At 32.4% G+C, this 18781-nt stretch overlaps 3 protein-coding genes and 1 non-coding gene across 6 annotated transcripts; 1 reads left to right on the top strand and 3 right to left on the bottom strand.

The window, feature by feature from the left end:
• Positions 1-50: 50 nt before the first annotated feature.
• On the bottom strand, positions 51-214 carry LOC135151872 (small nucleolar RNA snoR143). The gene has a single exon (XR_010290780.1). It is a non-coding gene; the product is annotated as a small nucleolar RNA snoR143 (small nucleolar RNA).
• Positions 215-2222: 2008 nt separating this feature from the next.
• On the bottom strand, positions 2223-7809 carry LOC108213722 (factor of DNA methylation 5-like). 2 transcript variants are annotated; one of them, XM_064089414.1, is made up of 7 exons: positions 7662-7809; positions 6971-7133; positions 6132-6481; positions 5366-5419; positions 3607-3777; positions 3261-3473; positions 2223-2684 (listed from the first exon to the last, which is right to left on the bottom strand). In XM_064089414.1, the coding sequence occupies exons 2-7, from the start codon at positions 7125-7127 to the stop codon at positions 2445-2447; spliced, it is 1185 nt and encodes a 394-aa protein (XP_063945484.1). In that variant the 5' UTR covers positions 7128-7133; positions 7662-7809; the 3' UTR covers positions 2223-2444. The 2 variants fall into 2 exon arrangements, with proteins under 2 accessions (XP_063945484.1, XP_017241003.2); XM_017385514.2 differs by lacking the exon at positions 7662-7809 and adding an exon at positions 7425-7653.
• A 98-nt stretch (positions 7810-7907) lies between these two features.
• Positions 7908-13325, bottom strand: LOC108211234 (protein INVOLVED IN DE NOVO 2-like). The gene is made up of 5 exons (XM_017382774.2): positions 12979-13325; positions 10559-10779; positions 9666-9848; positions 9316-9525; positions 7908-8403 (listed from the first exon to the last, which is right to left on the bottom strand). Exons 1-5 carry the CDS (start codon positions 13157-13159, stop codon positions 8167-8169), a joined length of 1032 nt encoding a protein of 343 aa, XP_017238263.1. The 5' UTR covers positions 13160-13325; the 3' UTR covers positions 7908-8166.
• A 2868-nt stretch (positions 13326-16193) lies between these two features.
• LOC108211949 (16 kDa phloem protein 1) lies at positions 16194-18662 on the top strand. 2 transcript variants are annotated; one of them, XM_017383673.2, is made up of 5 exons: positions 16194-16395; positions 16895-16963; positions 17603-17741; positions 18194-18329; positions 18439-18662. In XM_017383673.2, the coding sequence occupies exons 1-5, from the start codon at positions 16326-16328 to the stop codon at positions 18493-18495; spliced, it is 471 nt and encodes a 156-aa protein (XP_017239162.1). In that variant the 5' UTR covers positions 16194-16325; the 3' UTR covers positions 18496-18662. The 2 variants fall into 2 exon arrangements, with proteins under 2 accessions (XP_017239162.1, XP_063945483.1); XM_064089413.1 differs by lacking the exon at positions 16194-16395 and adding an exon at positions 16593-16733.
• Positions 18663-18781: the final 119 nt, after the last annotated feature.

The raw sequence follows: 18781 nt of genomic DNA, 5'->3' as shown, positions 1-18781 counted from the left end.
AAACTGCTTTTAGTCAAAACTAAAAAAATAATATCGAAAAAAAAAATACAAGATGTGAGATTTAATTAGTAGACAAACAGAACGAGAAAAGCTGTTCATCTGTGGAATCCATCTCTACGGTTGTCTGGCCGCTGCCTTATATTCTTTACAATTATCATCTCGAAATAAAATGTATAGCACACATAAATGTATGCATACACAAATAAATCAAGAAATTGCAAACAACAAAAGGCTTTTCATGTGTGCATCGACGCATATAGATACAGAACCAAAAATCTGCACCCATAATAAAAATCAATGCAAAATAAAATTAACAAATTTAAAATAAATATACAAGAAAATGGGTGGCTCGGGAGGGGCTCATATCAAGTGTAACTTAAGATGAATCTTTCACGGCGGGGATGCCAGTAGAGCCAACCGAGATGGGGCGGCATCAGATCCGAATTACAAGATCCGACCCGCTCCAGCCCTCTCTCTTTTTAATCACTGCCCCCATTGTTGTACATGAAATCGAGAAAAATGGGAGAGATTAGAGGAAAAAGGAGAAAATATTGATGGGGGCGGCGAAGAACACAAGTGAATTGTAAAGAGCATAGGCGTTGGTGTTATATATAGAGGGCACGGTGATTCATAGGGTTTGTGTTTATTCTGGTTTGAGGGTGTTATTGTAAATTTAGGTCCTAACAAAGATTTTAATCGGTTTTCTTTTTTGAATATATTTTGATTCGGTTAGTGATACGAAAATGATGCATTGATATTCATGCGTATAACGTATTTACCAGTGTTACAGAAATCGGGAATCGGATCTAATCGGTTGAACTACCAATTCAGGGATTAATCAGAAATCGGGGATTAATCAGAGTAAAAATCGGATTTATTTTAATATTAAAATATTAGTTAATATTTAGTTATTATTATATTAGCTATTTAGTAACTAATATATTTATTATATTCATAAACTCTATAATTATTCATATTTAAAGTAATATAATATTTTAATTTTGATAATTGAACATATATACTTCAATTAAGAAATATACATAAGGATTAATCGGATTTCAAAAATCGAATCAGTGGCCGACCTTGCAGGGGATTAATCGGTTAAATCGCAATTTTTAGAACACTGGTATTTACTTAATATCTTCTCAATTGTGTAATTTTATAAGAGCATTTCTGACTAAATAAAAATTTAAGATAAAGAATTTTTCTTATTTATAATTTATTTTTAATTAACCATGCTGGCTATTTGTGTTGAATACAGAGACAAGAAGATTATCGTATTAAGAGTCGTATTCAACTGAAGTTTTAAAAGATTTCTTCGCTCATGAAATTTGAGGATATTCAATTCAAATTTTATAAAATGTATCAAAATTTTGGATATTCAATTGAAGTTCTAAAAGATTTATTCGCTTATGAAATTTGAGGATATTCAATTCAAATTTTATAAAATGTATCTTTTGAATATTCATTAAATTTTAAATTATAATACAAAATATGCTGGTATTTAGAATTTTAAATTATGATTAAAAGTTTAATGATATTCAAAAGCCCGATTAGAAAAAGAAAAAAAAAAAAGAAGCCCGATTAGAATGATTTGAAGTCCAATGATTAAAATCTCTTTCATGTTAGCACGCAGGCCTTCCCACTGCGACTTGCTCTGAGAACACTGAAGGAGTGAAATACCTGATCAGTGATCACACGTTCATTTAGTATTTCATGTGACAAGAAAGTGGACCAATTGAAAATGTAAATGAAAATGAAAATGAAAATGGCTTCTGCACTAGGTATGCTCTTCCATAAAGAGAGTAGGACTCTAAACTAAGCCATTTTACTGTAAGTTTGACTCGACTCGGTTCGTTATCAAACTCGAGTTCAAAGAATAAAATTTATTCATCAAGAAATTCGAGCCGAGCCAAAGCTCTGACTCGTAATTGATCTGACTCGTTAAACTTGAACTCGACTTGTTTTTCTCAAACTTAAAGTCGAACAAGAACAAAAAATGTTGGATAATTTAACGACGACACTCTACTGAACTCGAACTTGATAAGTGAAAACTGGACTACGCTCCATTCATTTACAATCCTGAAATAGAGCAACAGAGACCAGGAGAACTAGCAACACTGTCTGCAGTCATGTTGAAAATGATGAATACAAAAATTGGCGTTTAGAACTCCTGTCATTTTGTCAAGGTGATGCACATACTACACATCATCAGTCAAAACTATAGTCAATTAGCACAATCATAAGATGACACAAGATTTGAAGAAATAGCTGAAATCTTTTTGATAACATAGCTAATTAACATCTGCTGGTCAAGTCTGATACAATTAGCATACAAATTATATGGATTGTTTAAATTTATGAGCTATGTATTTAGGTTTCTATTTGTCAGAAGCATTATATAGCAATTTAGAGCCACCTTCAAACTACTTCAAGCTGAGGATTCATCTCACTGATGTTCTTCTGCGCTTGTGAGTCCTCCACTGCTTGATTATGTATCCGATGATCTCTTTCAAACTAGCTCTTCTCCCCCTCTTTGAATTCCAGAGCTCAGGAACTGGATACCTCCCACTCGGGTTGTACTCATTTAGCTCTAACAATGCATCAGCTACAGCCTGGTATGCATTCTCGCCCCATTCGTTCTTCAGGCCTTTCAGTTTTTTATCATCTTCGTTTATTACTTCCTGCAGATCTAGAGATTACAATCTGATAGAACAAACAAATACTCAGCTAGGTAGGTCACAGGGTAACTAAGTCCATACTTGCCTAAAGATCTAAACAAATTAACTTGGAACTTGTGTAAGTTTCCAAGTACTCAGTTTAACAGACAGAAAGATTGACAATGATAGAGACTTCATGGTAACAAATGAATACGTTATTCAGCAAAACAACATTACAAAAGTGAAGCCAGCCATTTTAGTCTGTAATCTGCAGTCTAACAGGACTTCTCTGCGAATTAGTCATAACATTAGTGTTCTTCTTTCCAGATGAATTCAATACTGTGATTTCTATATATCGAAGTAATAATAAATTATATAGAAAAGGTACTTATCAAGTAACCTGAACACAACGAATGTAATTAATCACACAAGAAAACAACATTCCTTTTGTCATTAGAAAGCTCAAGTGTAAAATGTTAAAAGAAAATGCAAAAGTTAATTCCACCTGGAAGAAGTCTATATAATCAACAAGTTAAAGAATAACATAACGAGGATGACACAAACAATATAATGATGTTAATGGTTTACATACACATGTACCTGCAGTTTCCCATCAATGGTTACTCTTTTGAAAGGATGCCAATGTGCATCCCGAACACGACGTTCCCAAAGTGAACATAGTGTTGCAGACTGCTCTTCCCAATCTTCAGCAGTGCAGCTCTGCTGGCATATTTCTTGGAAAACTTTTCGATTAACCTCCCCCATTCTTTTGATACAAAATACTGAACGAGGATTTAGCATACCTTCCAAACCCTTGTAGAGATAGACCAGGATCAATGACATGTCAAAAGACAGAATTTAGCTAATAAAAAATGCTGCAACTGGGAAGTGCACTAGCAGTGCCAAGGAAGGAAGTAAAAAGAGAAGAGAAGAGAAGCAAACATACCTCTATCACTTCATTGCGGGCATCTTGCAGCTCACGGTTACTCATGGACTCCTTGATCATCAAAGTTTTATTAAGGCTTTCAAAGTATTCCAGTTCTTTTCTAAGTTTCTCCTCTGCATCTTTACCAGGTGCATATGTATCATCACTTCTGTTACAGCTAGGATCTTCTACCTGCAGATCAATCATATTGTTTGAATCCCCTTGATTTGAAAAGTTGTGGTGAAGAATACAGATAGAAAACTGAACGCAGAGGTGAAATGAAAAAGAGATGCAATGAACAAATGAGTAGATTATAGCAAAAATAAAAATACAGAGATATATGAGTAGATTAATAATGACAATATACAGTAAATACAAACGCTCTTTAACCAGACTCTTCTGTACAATACCCTTAAGATGACATTTATCTTCCCTGGCTAGTATTTAATTTAAACAACCAGAAATCCAAAAGTTGCACTGCGTCCAATAAATTTATGGCTTTCTATATTTACAAAATGCAACTTGCACCCGGAAATTATATAACTATGTAAGATTTAAACAGTATGAGCAGTAAGCTTAAGTTTTTAATATTTTCATTCTGTCCTTAAGTTTTTTTTAGTTTCCAGCTCTTACCCTATCCACTGTACTCTTTTATTTTTCACTATATGCAGTTTCAAAATTAAAAATTCAGACCTTAGGTTTAAACATTCAGACTCAACTGAAGTTCTATGCTATGCTTGTTTGCAAGGATTATAAATCCCTGAGTTATTCCACATTTTCACTTATTTTGTCATAATTCTCTAAAATAATCCTACATGCATACTATTTTTTAGACACTTTCTGATTCATTTAAGGGGCACTAGTAATTTCACCCACTTCCTAGGTATTATCATCCCATATGATAATGAATTAATATTAGAGATATATACATAATGAATCTAGATCAAATATTTATATCATCCAGGAATTTAATTCAATAAAGCAAACAAAGCCTTATAAGGTTTCAGTTAGTCCCTGACAGCAACGAAATCCATTTTCATGGGTATCACTGTGGAAGGCAATCACCTAACTTGATATTTTTGGCCACAACAAGAATTGATGGAATGGAAAGCTGAAATGGTTCTACTCAAAGCTTTGTAACTAAGCAGTAAAATATTATGAAATATGTGACCAATTAATTGTTCCTGGTATTCAGAAAGAAATCAAGACTCTGACAACACCATATCACTAATACTATAATATGTACAGGAACAAGGAAATTGTTAAAGTTGAACCTCAAAGTTTTTTCGTTTCTACAAAGATTGTTTGCGGATGCATTACATAGCTCTACTTGAGATTCTTTGGTTGATATGATAATTAACACTTTACGCATTTGTTTTCATGGATAAACAAAGAGGAGATTGTCTTTTGTGGATCTAGAAAAAGCAATTATTTTCTTGACTGAAGGTTTTTTAATTTCCCTGTGCGAGGATGAATTTTATCTTCCTCTGCTAAAAGAATTTTTGGTACAGCATTTGTATTGGCCAAGCTAATTTTTATCAAGTAGACAAATTATTCAAATTCTTATAAAAAAGGCTCTCTGCAACATTACTGTAGCACTGTAAATTCTATTTTGAGAAATTTCTTGACAAGATAGTAAATATGTCATCTACCTTCAAGCGTACAGTTAATTTTGTAAACATTTAAGAAAATTGGTACCTTGGAGAAGTTCCCAGTTCCCAAAATAAACATTTCCAACGAAAGCCCAACAGTTATTATTGCTAAGGAATAATGTGAATACCTTTATCAACTGCAAAGGCTGCTGGTCCACTACATAATGAGCAACCATCGGGGCCTGCATCAATCCAAACACCTTGTCATGCTAATCATCTCCAACTACATTGGCTCACAAAATCACTACAACCCTCAGGCAACCACTAAAAATATTAAATATTTCCGGTCGATGCAGTTGTGGAATGACACAATGGCAGTGTAAAACTTGATGTCAGTGATGTAATTACCACTGGAGTTCTGACAGTCTTAGCAATCACCGGTGATTCACATTGTAAAATAAAGCATTAGACACAAAATGTACCATCCAGCTCGCCATTCTAGTACTAAAACTGGCCACCAATTTAACATGTAGCAGTTTGCATTAACATGATAAGTTTAAATTGCAGAGAACTCAGACATAATAGTCAAACATTAAATTTTCTTACTCAATTATAAAATCGGTGACCACTGTTGCCTTCCAAAATTTAATTGAAAAATCAAGTTTAAAGATTGAATTAGCACATTCAAAGTATGTAAAAAAAACCTAAAAGCTAACTACAAATAGTACAGATATATAACCTTATGAGTTAAAAGTTACAATGATCATATCAAATAAAACAAATCTTAAAGGAAATTATATTAATTTTACAAATAAAATTGTTTGAATAGCCTTTTGTTAAAAGGTGAGCATTGATCATCTAGTTGGGAATTTAGGGAGCATTACATATAAATTGATAAACAGGTCACTTTTTCTAGGGATATATTGATATTTCTCAGTTGAAAACAACACATACCTTCTGTTCCTTTCTCATTATACTCGTGTCCTTCAGCACCTGTCTGTCCTCTGTCTCTTGCAACATCTTAATTCGCTTGTTTAGTTGACATTCCCTTTCAAAAATCAATTTTTCTCTGTTAATCAACGAACTTTTTTGTACCATCAGGTCATATCCTTGCTCTTTCAAATCTGCATCTAGTCTCCCACACAATTTCTTTTGAGACTCAAATTCATACTTCAACTTTTCATTCTTTGCCAATAATTTTTTTTGCTCTAGGAGAGATTTGTATTGAGTTTCCTCAAGAACCTTTACTAGCTTTTCAACCTCTTTCTTCAGTAACTCCATTTTATCCTTCAGCCTCTCATTTTCTTGTTTAATGGATAGACAAAACATTTGAATAAATCACGAGGCAAGCACAGTAACAGTATTATAAAGCAAACTATGTTTTCCAATTGGATAACCTCAATGAACATTTAATATATTCACTATCATTCTTCAAAAAAAAAAAAAAAAATATATTCACTATCATGGGATACTAGATATGCGATGAATCTGTTGTTAATTTATACTTAAGCACATACATACACTATATATGAACTAATCCGTGGAGTGCACAGTGTTGCTACAAAAGATATTCTATATCCAGAATTTCTTAAAACTGAAATAATTCTATTTGTGTTTTAACCTCCGAGGTACTACAACGTCTATTCTATCCTGATAATTTTTTATCAAATTATTTCTAGCTTACTGCCAACTTAATGAAACCCCAAATCCTGTAATGAAAAATAAAATCAAAGCAAATATGATAATACTGCTTTTCAATGTCAAAGTATATTATCCTTCTCTAGTAATTGTACCTTCCTTATATGCTTGAAACTCCTTTTCTCTCTCGTCCATCCTGCGCTCCATTTCAAACAATTTCTCATTTTTGTAATCAATCTCCCTTGCAAACTGGACAACGAGGGCTCGCGCTTTACAACACTCCTCGTAATGTTCGCAAGTTGCCATCTGCATATATACCTGAAGAGACACCAAAAAACAACACAAAGAACTTCTTTTTCAGAAGCATAAATATATCTTACCCATGACACGACAATTTACATCTGCATTAAAATGAAACAACCTAACATATCAGAAGTTTATATCAAGAACTCATGCTTCATTTTCCAAGAACTCTAAAATCACGTCACAATACAAACAACAGTATAAAAACCAGAACTAACATCCAATTTTAAGTCATGCACAAACTTAATTTAACGTGTTGTGTAATCATATCATACAACTCCCGCCTAACGATGTGCGAAAACTCACCAGCAAATCCCAAATGCTTAAAGCAATAGTGTATAATATAGAGCTAATACAGAGTAATCTTCACAATGTAAAAAAAAACCCAAATTTCTCTGCACCAAATTCAAATTTTAGTTCATGGGTTTTGTCTCATGCAATCTATACAAACAAATGAAGGGTTCAGATCAAATCAACAAATTAAATGTGTTAATACAAGTACAAGATTATGTGAAATGAAATTATGGGTTATACTTTTTGTACCTTTGATTCTTTATTACTTCCTCGTGGAGCTTGGCTTTAGTCGGGTCAAAAAGAACCCGGACCCGCTTCATCACTGTAATCTCCATGAAATCATGACATTTAGAATTATTATATTTCACATATTACATTCACGGATGTATGTAAAACGATAGGGTAAATATATAAAATGGGTTATGGAAATTAGCAATTATCATGTACATTATTAAATGGGTAAAATCAAACATTCTAGTCAAGAAATTGTCAATGTATAAGAAAAAAGTTCTCATAAAAGAATATAACAGCAGGGTTTCACATCCTAAGACAGCTTAATAAGCGAAAATCCAACATATCAGCAACCATGTTAACACTAATATACAGCTACTACAATCTAGATTACAACCACCATTATCTAGTTTACAACTTAGACAACATTCCAGCTGTGCTCTCGAGGCTCGGTTATGGCGGCTACTGTATGTCAATTACTTTGACATACTAGAGCCCGCCCTGTGATGTATACCATCACCGATCATCTTCTCCTCTTAAGCGACTTGAGAGACTTCAATTGCTGGACTAAGCAAACAATCACCTCTTTTAGAGTAGCTTTCCTACATTCCTTGTAGTTCCAAAGCTCTGAAACTACGTACCTCCCACTTGGATTATATTCGTTCAGCTCCAACAATGCCTTCACTACAGATTCATAAGCTGCGTCCCCCCATTGATTTCTCAATTCTTGTAATTCTTGATCATTTTCATCAATCATTTCCTGCAGTTTGGAGGAAATAGTAAATAAACCATGGCACAATGATATAGGACCTTAGTACAATAGTAGATAAGCAACTTCTTGTTTCGCTACTAACATGATGCTTAAAATGAGGGTTAAGTTTTCCTAAATTAGAGTCAAATGCAAAAGGATCCATAAACCCTTATTTGTAAAAAAATAAACAAACCAACAGATATGAGTGATAAATCAAGATTTGAGTGCCAGATATTACGTAACTAGCTATAGCTGTGAGTTGTGGCTACAAAATGGAGCTGTTACAAGCAGTGAGTTTTAGCTATTTCGAATCAAAGTGTTTGGCAAAACTAGCTGTTAAGCTATTGTCTAATAAAAGTGACATAGATAGAAAAGCACATATTTTGATGATAACGGTGGTAGTTAGCGACACAAGTTCCCGGATCTAATATAAACTTTTTGGAATTGAAAGATCAGTTACTCTGGAGACAAATATGTGTGATGTTTTCTGCTCGCGTATTACACTTTGTTTTTGCTACTAAAAATTATAAATAATATAGTGTAAGAGTCTGACAAAGCTAAATACTTCCTACATCTTACAGACGTAATGCTATTCGTAAACATAGATCATCCATCACTCTTCCACCCTGTCACTTGCAATTTCCATTAGTCTAATCCCTAAACTTGATTTTTGACAGAACTAGAAAGGATGAACCAGGTCCTTATCAACTAATTCAATCAGACATTTGATTTGCGGACACACGGGGATATATAAGGAACTACGTATGACTTTTTCAAGTTGGAACCGCTAAATTAATTGCCAAAAGAAAGACATGAAAAGAGAAATTATCATATAGGGCTCCTGCAATTGGAAATCTTCAACACTTAAAAGACGGATCATGATGTACAACAATGAGTTGAAAAAAGTGGAAATTTCCGTACCTGCAACTTCTCATCTTTAAAGACTTGCTTAAAAGGATGCCAGTTTGAATTATTGACCTTGATCTGCCATAATGAGCTTAGCTCCATAGCTCTCATCTCTGCTTCTTCAATTGAGAATTTCTGCAAGCACGCGTCTTGAAAGGGTTTTTGATTAACCTCTCCCATCCTCTTGACTCCAACTACAGAACTATCTGTAAGATCTGGTAAAACCTGCACATACACTTAGGATGTTAGCTTTGAATAGAAAACTTGATATGATTTACTATAGCTAAATAATTATATGTTTTATAGAATCACTAAAACCCAAAAAATGAAACATATTTAAGAAAATCAGAATCCATTAGTCTCACATTTAATAATTCTTTGCGCGCCTCCTGTAACTGATCATTGCTCATGTGCTCTTTCATAATAAGAGTTTGGTTTAGAACTTCCATATCATTCAATTCCTCAGTCTTTTCGGCCAACTCTGACATTAGATCCTCTATCTGGAATGTCATGTTATAGTCACCCTCAAGAGGAACTTGAGATTTCAGCTGCATCCGATAATACAAATGAGACATGTTACAAGATTATTTAGATGTTATTAGACTGTAAGCTTAATAAGAATATAGATACCGGAAGCAACTTTTTTCCTCAAGACCTAAGAAATAGTTTTGGTAGAAAAGGCTTAATATATCAATGTTTGATAGAGAATGTAAAACTGAAAGCTTTAGCCGCTAAAAGCAATCAGATTGCTAGTAAATTATTCAGAGGTGAGGGGTCAGGTACGACTATTCTTGGAAATATTTCAGGGTGTTTTGAAGGAACTGAGTAAATACTAACAGATTTTCACCGAGGAAAACAAAACCAAATTTATCTCTCTCGGCATGGCATGTAAAAGTATCATATTTGACAAGAAAATAAATAAATTTATAAGTTACAATCAACACAAAACAGACACGAGAACACATTACATGAGAACAATGAAAATCATATGCACAAAATAAAGGAACAATTTTGACCGCACCATATTCTCTTGACATTAATATTCAAAAATCCCAATAAAAACAGGATAACTTTTTAAGAGTAAAGTTGAGAATAGCACAAGAACACTTCTATCTCCAAAATGGTATATTGGTAGAAAGTAGAAACCATCTCTTCCAGACCTAAATTTCTTAACTAATCTAACTGCCATTATATATAATGTACATTACACGGACAGACACATTTTGGAATGTCCATGTATACAAGATAATAGCCTTACCTTTTCCTTTTCGGCCAGAAATTTTTTACGCTCGACTTCAAATTCCGCTTCTCGCTTATCCAATTCTGATTTTTGCTGCTCAAGTTCTTTCTGTTTATAGAACAAATCTTGTATCAGCTTTTCATTTTCTACCCCATTTGATTGAATCTTCTTTATTTTACACTCTGATTCATATTTCAGCTGTTCACTTTTTTGCTCAATGAACTGCATCTTCCTCATCTCTGCAAAACCAACAATCATGTTCAAAAACTCAGAATATAGTTCTTGTACAATATCAATATATGCGAAAAAATGCACAAAACAAGCAATTTTTGTTCCTGGACAAGACTAAAAAAAAAAAATTCAATCATACTTCAAGCCTACTGAAAAGACCCAAAATATAGTACATGTAAACAGTCATAAATCTTTTACAATATACTAGAAAGAACCGACGTATTATAACACATCAGATCATGAGATTTTGACAATTTAATGAAAAATAATTTCTTATAAAGAAGTTTTAGAATCATCCAGATGACATATATAATTTTTTCATATTTTAACTGTCCACTTTTTAGCTCAATGAACTGCATCTTCCTCATTTCTGCAAAACTAAATACGATCATGTCAAACACGAAGTACATAGTTCGTAACAAGGTTGAAGGCTGTTAGTAAAGGAGGATTCACTTGTAGAGAAAATATTCAAGGACCATTTTATCACTGCGAAATTGGGAAATAATCCAAGCCTTGTGTGAAAAGTCTTGGAGCAGGTATGTTAGTCAATGTACTGAATGACCCTTGGTTACCTGACATAAATAATTCTTTCATCATTTCTTCTCATGCAGGGTTGATAGAGGCTACTGTGAATTGCCTTATGAAGGAAGGCAGAAGAGAATGGGATGCTGATCTTATCAAAGATCTGTTTCAGGAAAGGGACCAGAGATCATGTCTATTCAGCTCAGAGCGTCTTCTGAGCTTGTTTACTGGTCTTTGAAATTTGAAAAGGATGCACGTTATTCTGTTAAAAGTGCATATGGCCCTACAAGCATCTGGAAAATTTAAATGGGAGGTAATCTTTGAATAATACAGCTGGTTTTTGGAGAATGTTATGGAACTCGAAGATAAATCTTAAAGTTTGAAATTTTTCTCTGGCTAGCTGCAACAAATTCATTACCAACCTGTGTACAACTCCAAAAAAAACATGTGCCTGTTAGTAGTATTTGTTCTCTCTGCTACGCTGCTGATGAAACCAAGTTTCATGCTTTATTTGGCTGTTCTTCTGCTCGGGCCAGTTGGAATAGATCAATTTTCAACCAAAGAAATGAGACAGAATTTCGCCAATGGTTCATGGAGCTATCAAGCATAGCTGGTCCAGTGCAGCTGGAGGTGGCCGCCATGGTTTGTTGGTGTATATGGACAAATGAGGTATTTTTGGAAGCAAAAGAAATCTACTGCCGCTTTCGTTGTTCAATCAGCAAGAGTTGCTCTTGATCAATACAATTTTGCTAAATCAAGAAAAGGGGAATCTTTGTTATCCAATACTAAAGATGATAAGGTATATGAGCATTGGACTGCAATAGCAGAAAATCAGATCAAAGTACACGTCGCTGGGGCAATTTTTGAGCAAGAAGGTACGTTCGATATTGATTACTTGGACAGAGGACATGATGGTCAGTTAGCTGTTAAAAGCAAATACTATTTGTAAAATGGGTCAGGTACGTACAACCTGAGATTGCTAAAATAATTGGTATCAAAGAGGCATTGATTTGGATTGAGGGTCATCAATGGCTGAATGTGATTATCAAAACAATTTAGTTGGTACGCATCCAAGCTGTCAACACTCAACAGTAAGTTTCATATGCCTTCTGAATTCGGGCTGCTGGGTCAGGCTTGCAGAGTGTTTCTTTATAACGTGAACAATGTTATTCTCAAGTTTGTTAAACGATCCAAAAACAAAGAACAAGTAAACAAACATAAATCAAATCATTTCCAATCTACTAGAAACAACCCACTTAATATAACACATCAAATAATGAAATTCCGACAACCTATTGAATTTTCTTTCTTATAAACAAGTTGTTAGGATCAGCTAGATGACATATACTCCAGTACTTTTTTTCATATTTTAACTGTTCGCTTTTTAGTTTAATGAACTGCATCTTCCTCATTTCTGCGTAAATTCATAACAAGCAATCGTCATTTCATAGTCGAAACAAATTCAACATACATCAAGCCTACCAAAAACACCCAAATTCAAAAACAAATCCTTTACATTCTAATACAAAAACCCAACTCATATAACCAAATTAGCCCATAAAATATCAGAAAAAAAATAAAAAATGGCATCTTTCTTTCAAGAACACAATCAAAACAAGTTTTCAGATTGACCCAGATGGAAAATTTTAATACATTACTAGAATATAGAAGAATATAGATACAACCTTCAGCAAAAGATTCATGGAGCTTATCTTTCTCAGCAACCATTCTCCCCAAAGCAGTAGAAGCCTCATTGAACTTGCGCTCCAATTCCCAAAGCTTCTGATTCTTGAAATCAACCTCTTTCGCTAAGCTCACAACTAGTCTACGAGCCTGTTTTAGTTCTTCTACCAAATCTTTCTCCATTTTCTCCCAAAATTTGGAATTGCTTATTACAAACGAATGAACTGAATATACTTTAATTATATACTCCCTCAGTCCCCCGTCTCGACGGGGACAAACGTATTTTGGACAAAGAACCCGATTTCTGTAAGTAATGCGCCAGTTTGTTGAAGAGAAATTTCTATTTTTTATCCGCAGAAGCTCTTTTAACAGGTCGAGTCTGGCAACTTTTCCAAATATTTTGTCTAAGTAAAAAATTAATATTTTAATTTACCCAAACGACCTCAATCAATATTTGGTCACTTCAATTTCTTCAAATAATACTGAATTATCCGATTTTGTGATTTTTAAAAAATATTACATAATATTTTGTTTAGGTCTCGAACACTACAAAACATACTATAATCTAATGTTTTAAAATAAGAATTTAGGAGAGCACGAGGGTTCGACTAGAATATCTTAGAATTATAAAGTTTTAAGCCATATTAGTAACGGGTGAACACCCAACATTTTTAAACTTATATAAAATATATTTTCATAAATATTTTAAATTGGTTTTTCTTTTGAAAAAACGTTTATTGTTTAAATATTTATACAAAAAGAAAATTTTTGAAAATTAATTATGAAATGCACCTTAAAATATGTGTCAAACAAATTAAAAAAATGTAAATAAATGAGAGGACAGAAGAGTATTTTACTGACTATAAAGTAAATTGAAATATACAAAGATAAGTAAATTATATTTATTTTGAAGAGAAGTTTTTTGAAAATTGTTAACAGTATTCTTCGATATTGATATTTATGAATGACATTTTTAGACAAAATATTAAATTATAAATGGTATTTTCTATATATATTGGTTTATATAGAAGGTAACTGTTTTTAACTAATATTGCAAACTCATATGTAAATATGTAACTTTAAATGTATTTTTGGGAAAAAATTGAAAATATAGATGTTATTATAAATTTCCTAATATAATATAGTCATATTTACTCACATTATAATTGTACAAATAACACCGAATACAAAATTCTTATAATAATTAATATAGGCGGTGTTTGACCGCATTTAAAAATCCGGTTTTTGAGTTTATAAATTATAACAATCACCTATTCATGTCGTCGTGTAACTTTTACTTCTTTTCCAAACATTTTAATCACTTTTTAACTTGTTTCTAGCGTCTATTTCACTTTTTGACTTTAAGAAATAAACATTTATTTTTTGACTTTAAGTAATAAACATTTATTTTAAACTCAGCCACAGTCTCATAAACAGAGATAATACATTATTAAATCAAAATTAAAGGGAGAAAGATAAAACTAGAGTGTTGCTAAATGCAATTCAAAATTGCTTAATGCAGTTCAGCTAAATTACTGTTTAATCCATGTGTGATAGCATACATGTACATGAGTACTGAGTGCTTAGTCTGAATCATATGCATTAATGTGAGCATTAGCCATTAATTACTCACCTGTTTTAATTTATGTGCACAGATTGTTTTCATTTTGTATTTTAAACGACATTTGTTCTCGTATTCCCATTATGTGTATTTACTTTTTTTATTTATTCACTTTTAATTTTATTGATAAATTTGTAAAAGCAAATTAAGTTTTATTTTAGGTATAATAGTTAGTTAAATGGTTTAAAATAACTGTAAATTTTTTATTAAAATTTCATTTTTGTATTTGTGATAAGTCATTTTTCAAAATTAATATTAGATTAAAATGTTGAATATACTTTAATTTCATAATATATAATTTATTATAATTTTATATGAAAATATTAAAATAATTAAATTACATGATATTATAATAAATTCCAAGTTCTGTTTTTCAAAGGTTATTAACCTTATGAAATTTGTACAATAATGATTGCGCTAATAACAACAAATATTTGCAAAAAGTATTTTAATTAAATATATTTTTTAATTAAAAAATCAGAAAAATATTCATCATCCTTAAATTATAACTTCTAAATTTTCTTAAAAATAACATATATTCCTTCCGTTTCGAATATCCACCTTTTGAATTTTTAGCACATATTCTAAAGTTCTTTGACCATAGTCATAAATATTTTTTCTCATATTTTTTTTCTGAGAATAAATTCCTTTTTATAATATTTTCATTCAAAAAATGAAAGTTTTAAGATTAATATTTTCAACTATATAGTCAAAACTTATATTATATATGTTAAAAATTAAAAAAAACAGATATTTAAAGATATTTAAAGCTGTAGTGAGTATGATTTGATTTGCTCAAAAAATTTATCTTCAATAATCTGAAATATGAATTTATTATAATATATATAATTATTTTATCTAAATAAATTTTTTGATCTTTTACGTATAAAATTATTAAAATAAAGTATATTATGATATGAAAGTATATTCAACATCATAATCTATACATTAATCTTTAAAAAATGACCTATCACAAATACATTTTTAACCGAAAATTATAGATATTTTGAACCATTCATCTAAATATTATGAAAATAGACTAAAAATTAAAACTTCATATAACCAAATGTAAAGAATGAAATTTTATTTATTTTTAAAGATTATCAATACACAAAAAGTGAATAAATAATATATAAACACGCATCATGATTTTTACAATAGTAGAGCGAGAACAAATGTTTCCAACAAATACTGAGGTCTGTGCACATAAATGAAAATGACGTGAGTAATTAATGTTCACATCGATGCATATACATGTCATTTAACAGATATCATCATACAAGGATTAAACAGTAATTTCAGTGAACTGCATTAAGCAATTTTGAATTGCATTTAGCAATTATGTAAAACTAAATAAAAAAAATTAACAATTTTTTGATGATCTTTGTGGACGTAAATTTACTTGGACTATATTCGCGCATTCTTTTGATTGACTAGTTGGATTCTTCTTTGGTTGCGAAACTTGCGATGGCATGGAATATAAAATGAATATCATGAATCGCCATCGACCCAGTTGAGCTATTGTATGACAAGCTCATAGTTGACTCGTTCCATTCATGACTGCCAAGTTAAAGTAAACCAAGAGATAACGTGTAGAAATAATATTAGCAGTCTGTATTAAACCAGCGTGTACGTAGGTCCCGTGATAAATTAAGCAGAGAGATATTACATTACAACTTGAAAGCATAATATTATTTTTGAGTTGAGAGAGAGAGATTTTCCAGAGAGATGAAGACTATTGGAGTTATGGAGGTGACGCTGTTGAATGCTCGAGGTCTCAAATGCACCGAGCTCTTTAGTAAGTTCTTCTTATATTTCCGTTTCTCCTTGGCGTTTTTCTGTCTACGTTTATATTCCGTAATTTACGTGATACGCGACACGTTTACATCTGTTAAAAACTTTAAACCTTGACCTCTGTAAAATATAATTTAAATTTTCACGGGCATATTTGCAAGGGCTAAAACTTTGAACCTCGACCTAAATTCTCACACACATATTTGCAACCCCTAAAATTTTGAACCTCGACCTCTTCTACGCATAAACTTTAGAGTTTAGGCTTTTTGTTAATGCAAATTTTAGCAGAAATAAAATTTTTGGGATATAGTACTTGTCAGATTGTTATCTATACGTTTTCTGGTAAATGGATTATGATCTTGGATTCGAGTTATATTTAATTTCGTATGGTTCATTTCTTTACCATAGGCATTAGTTGTAACTTGTAATACAGTAGTAATTAACCGTCTTCTGATCTGTTTATGTGATTGTTAGAAATCTAACTACAAGATACTTACATGTAGGTGGGGGAATTGATCCCTATGTTGTATTACAATACAGAACTCAGGAACGGAAGAGCAGTGTAGCCAGAGGTATGTTCTAACAACACATTTAGGAAGGATACAATTGTGTATTTCACAGGTTTTATAGGCGAAACATCGGAAAAAGTACAGTTAATTTTTATTAACATTGAGTTTGCTGGTTAAGAGAGGTGTGTTGATAGAAGTAATATGATTGTTTAGATCTTCTGATTAAAGCTGTCTACTGAATTTCGGCCTTGTAACTATAGTTCAAGAGCTCAAAATCTTGTGAATAGATGTTGAAGAGGGTGGAATTGTTACAAACTAGAAGGTTTAACATTTCTAAAATTGGTGCCCTAGGCGCGGCCTTGGTTTGGATTGGTGTAAGTTGGGATGAGATAGCAGTTTGGGGGATGCAAGAAGGTTACCTCTTTGGTTTATAGTTTATGCAGACTCAGATAACGGAAAGTAGGCACTCAGATTTCCCACACACGAACTTGATGAATAAGTACTTATGTAAAATCTTAGGCGATTAAAGCTAGTATTTGAGTAGAGAATTTATTACAAAATTCTGGTATTTACTGTGAGCTGTTTTTAGATTAATGCATAAAACTTCTATTACTATATACCAAGGAGCTCGCCATTTTCAAGAAATGTATATGTTTGTTTGTGAAGTTTCTTTATTAATGTATTTCATGTCTCATGAAACAGGGCAGGGAACTAAGCCAGTGTGGGACGAGAAGTTCAATTTTAGGGTGGAGTATCCGGGAGCAAATGACCAATACAAGCTCATCCTTAATGTGATGGACAAGGATACCTTCTCTGCTGATGATCATCTCGGCCAGGCCACGTAAGAACTCATAGAAACCTGGATATATCTTATAGTGTTAGAGCTACACAATTAACCATATTTTGGCCCCTTGCAATATATATACTCATTCAGTGAAGTTTCATTCTGCAAAATTAGACATGGTTCGGTAAAATTAGACATGGTTCAGTAAAACTTGAATTTTTAACAGTTTCAACTTAGAATCTTGAATAGCTAACAATTCCTAAAGAATTATGAATACCAAGAAAAGATTCTGGAAAACCGATGAAATCGATGAACTTTCAGTGCTCTAAAACCCAGTACAGGTTTTGAGCGATAACGATTAACATGTCAGTCATCATCCTAATAACTTAAGGTTTTAGCAGAGCCGATTCCACAGCGCCCACCAACAAATGACAAAGTAGAACTTTATCTTTGTTGTTCTGCTATTATCCTCAGTATGTTAAATCAACTATTCTAATGTTGTTCTGTAGGATATACTTGAAAGACCTTTTGGCATTAGGTGTAGAGAATGGAAGTGCTCAACTACATCCTCAAAAGTATAGTGTTGTTGACAGCAACCAAAATTATAGCGGAGAGATTCAAGTAGGAATCACCTTCACTCCAAAGGTAAAAATTCATAATTAACTGTGTTCTAAACATTCCAAAACAATACCAACTAGACGATGAAAATATTGGCGGAAAACTTAACCATATCGCTTATCTGTTGGACCTTTAGGTACAAGAGGGAGCTGGTGGAGAAGAATATGGAGGCTGGAGGCAAAGTGAGATCTGAGTTCTTTACCAGCAATTTAAATTGATGGATTTAAGTGTGTAAAATGTGTTGTTCAATTGTAGAAAAATTCTTTTGTTGTAAATTCAACTTGTATGGGGTAATTGACTGATTTGTTAGGAAATTCAAGAAAACTAGACTTTATTCCAATATAGATTCTTTTTCTTAAATTGTCAAAGTATTTCTTCCCATGATTGTACGGAGAAAGGCATGTTTTTGGTCTTCTAGCTAACAAATAGCAACCTCCATATATGATCTTAATGATGTTAACAATACCCTTACTTGTTTG

The sequence above is a fragment of the Daucus carota genome, chromosome 3 (assembly GCF_001625215.2).
Source record: "Daucus carota subsp. sativus chromosome 3, DH1 v3.0, whole genome shotgun sequence".
Lineage (NCBI taxonomy): Eukaryota > Viridiplantae > Streptophyta > Magnoliopsida > Apiales > Apiaceae > Daucus > Daucus carota.
Note: the sequence above shows the minus strand (reverse complement) of the source record. Positions and strands in the feature narration are given on the sequence as shown.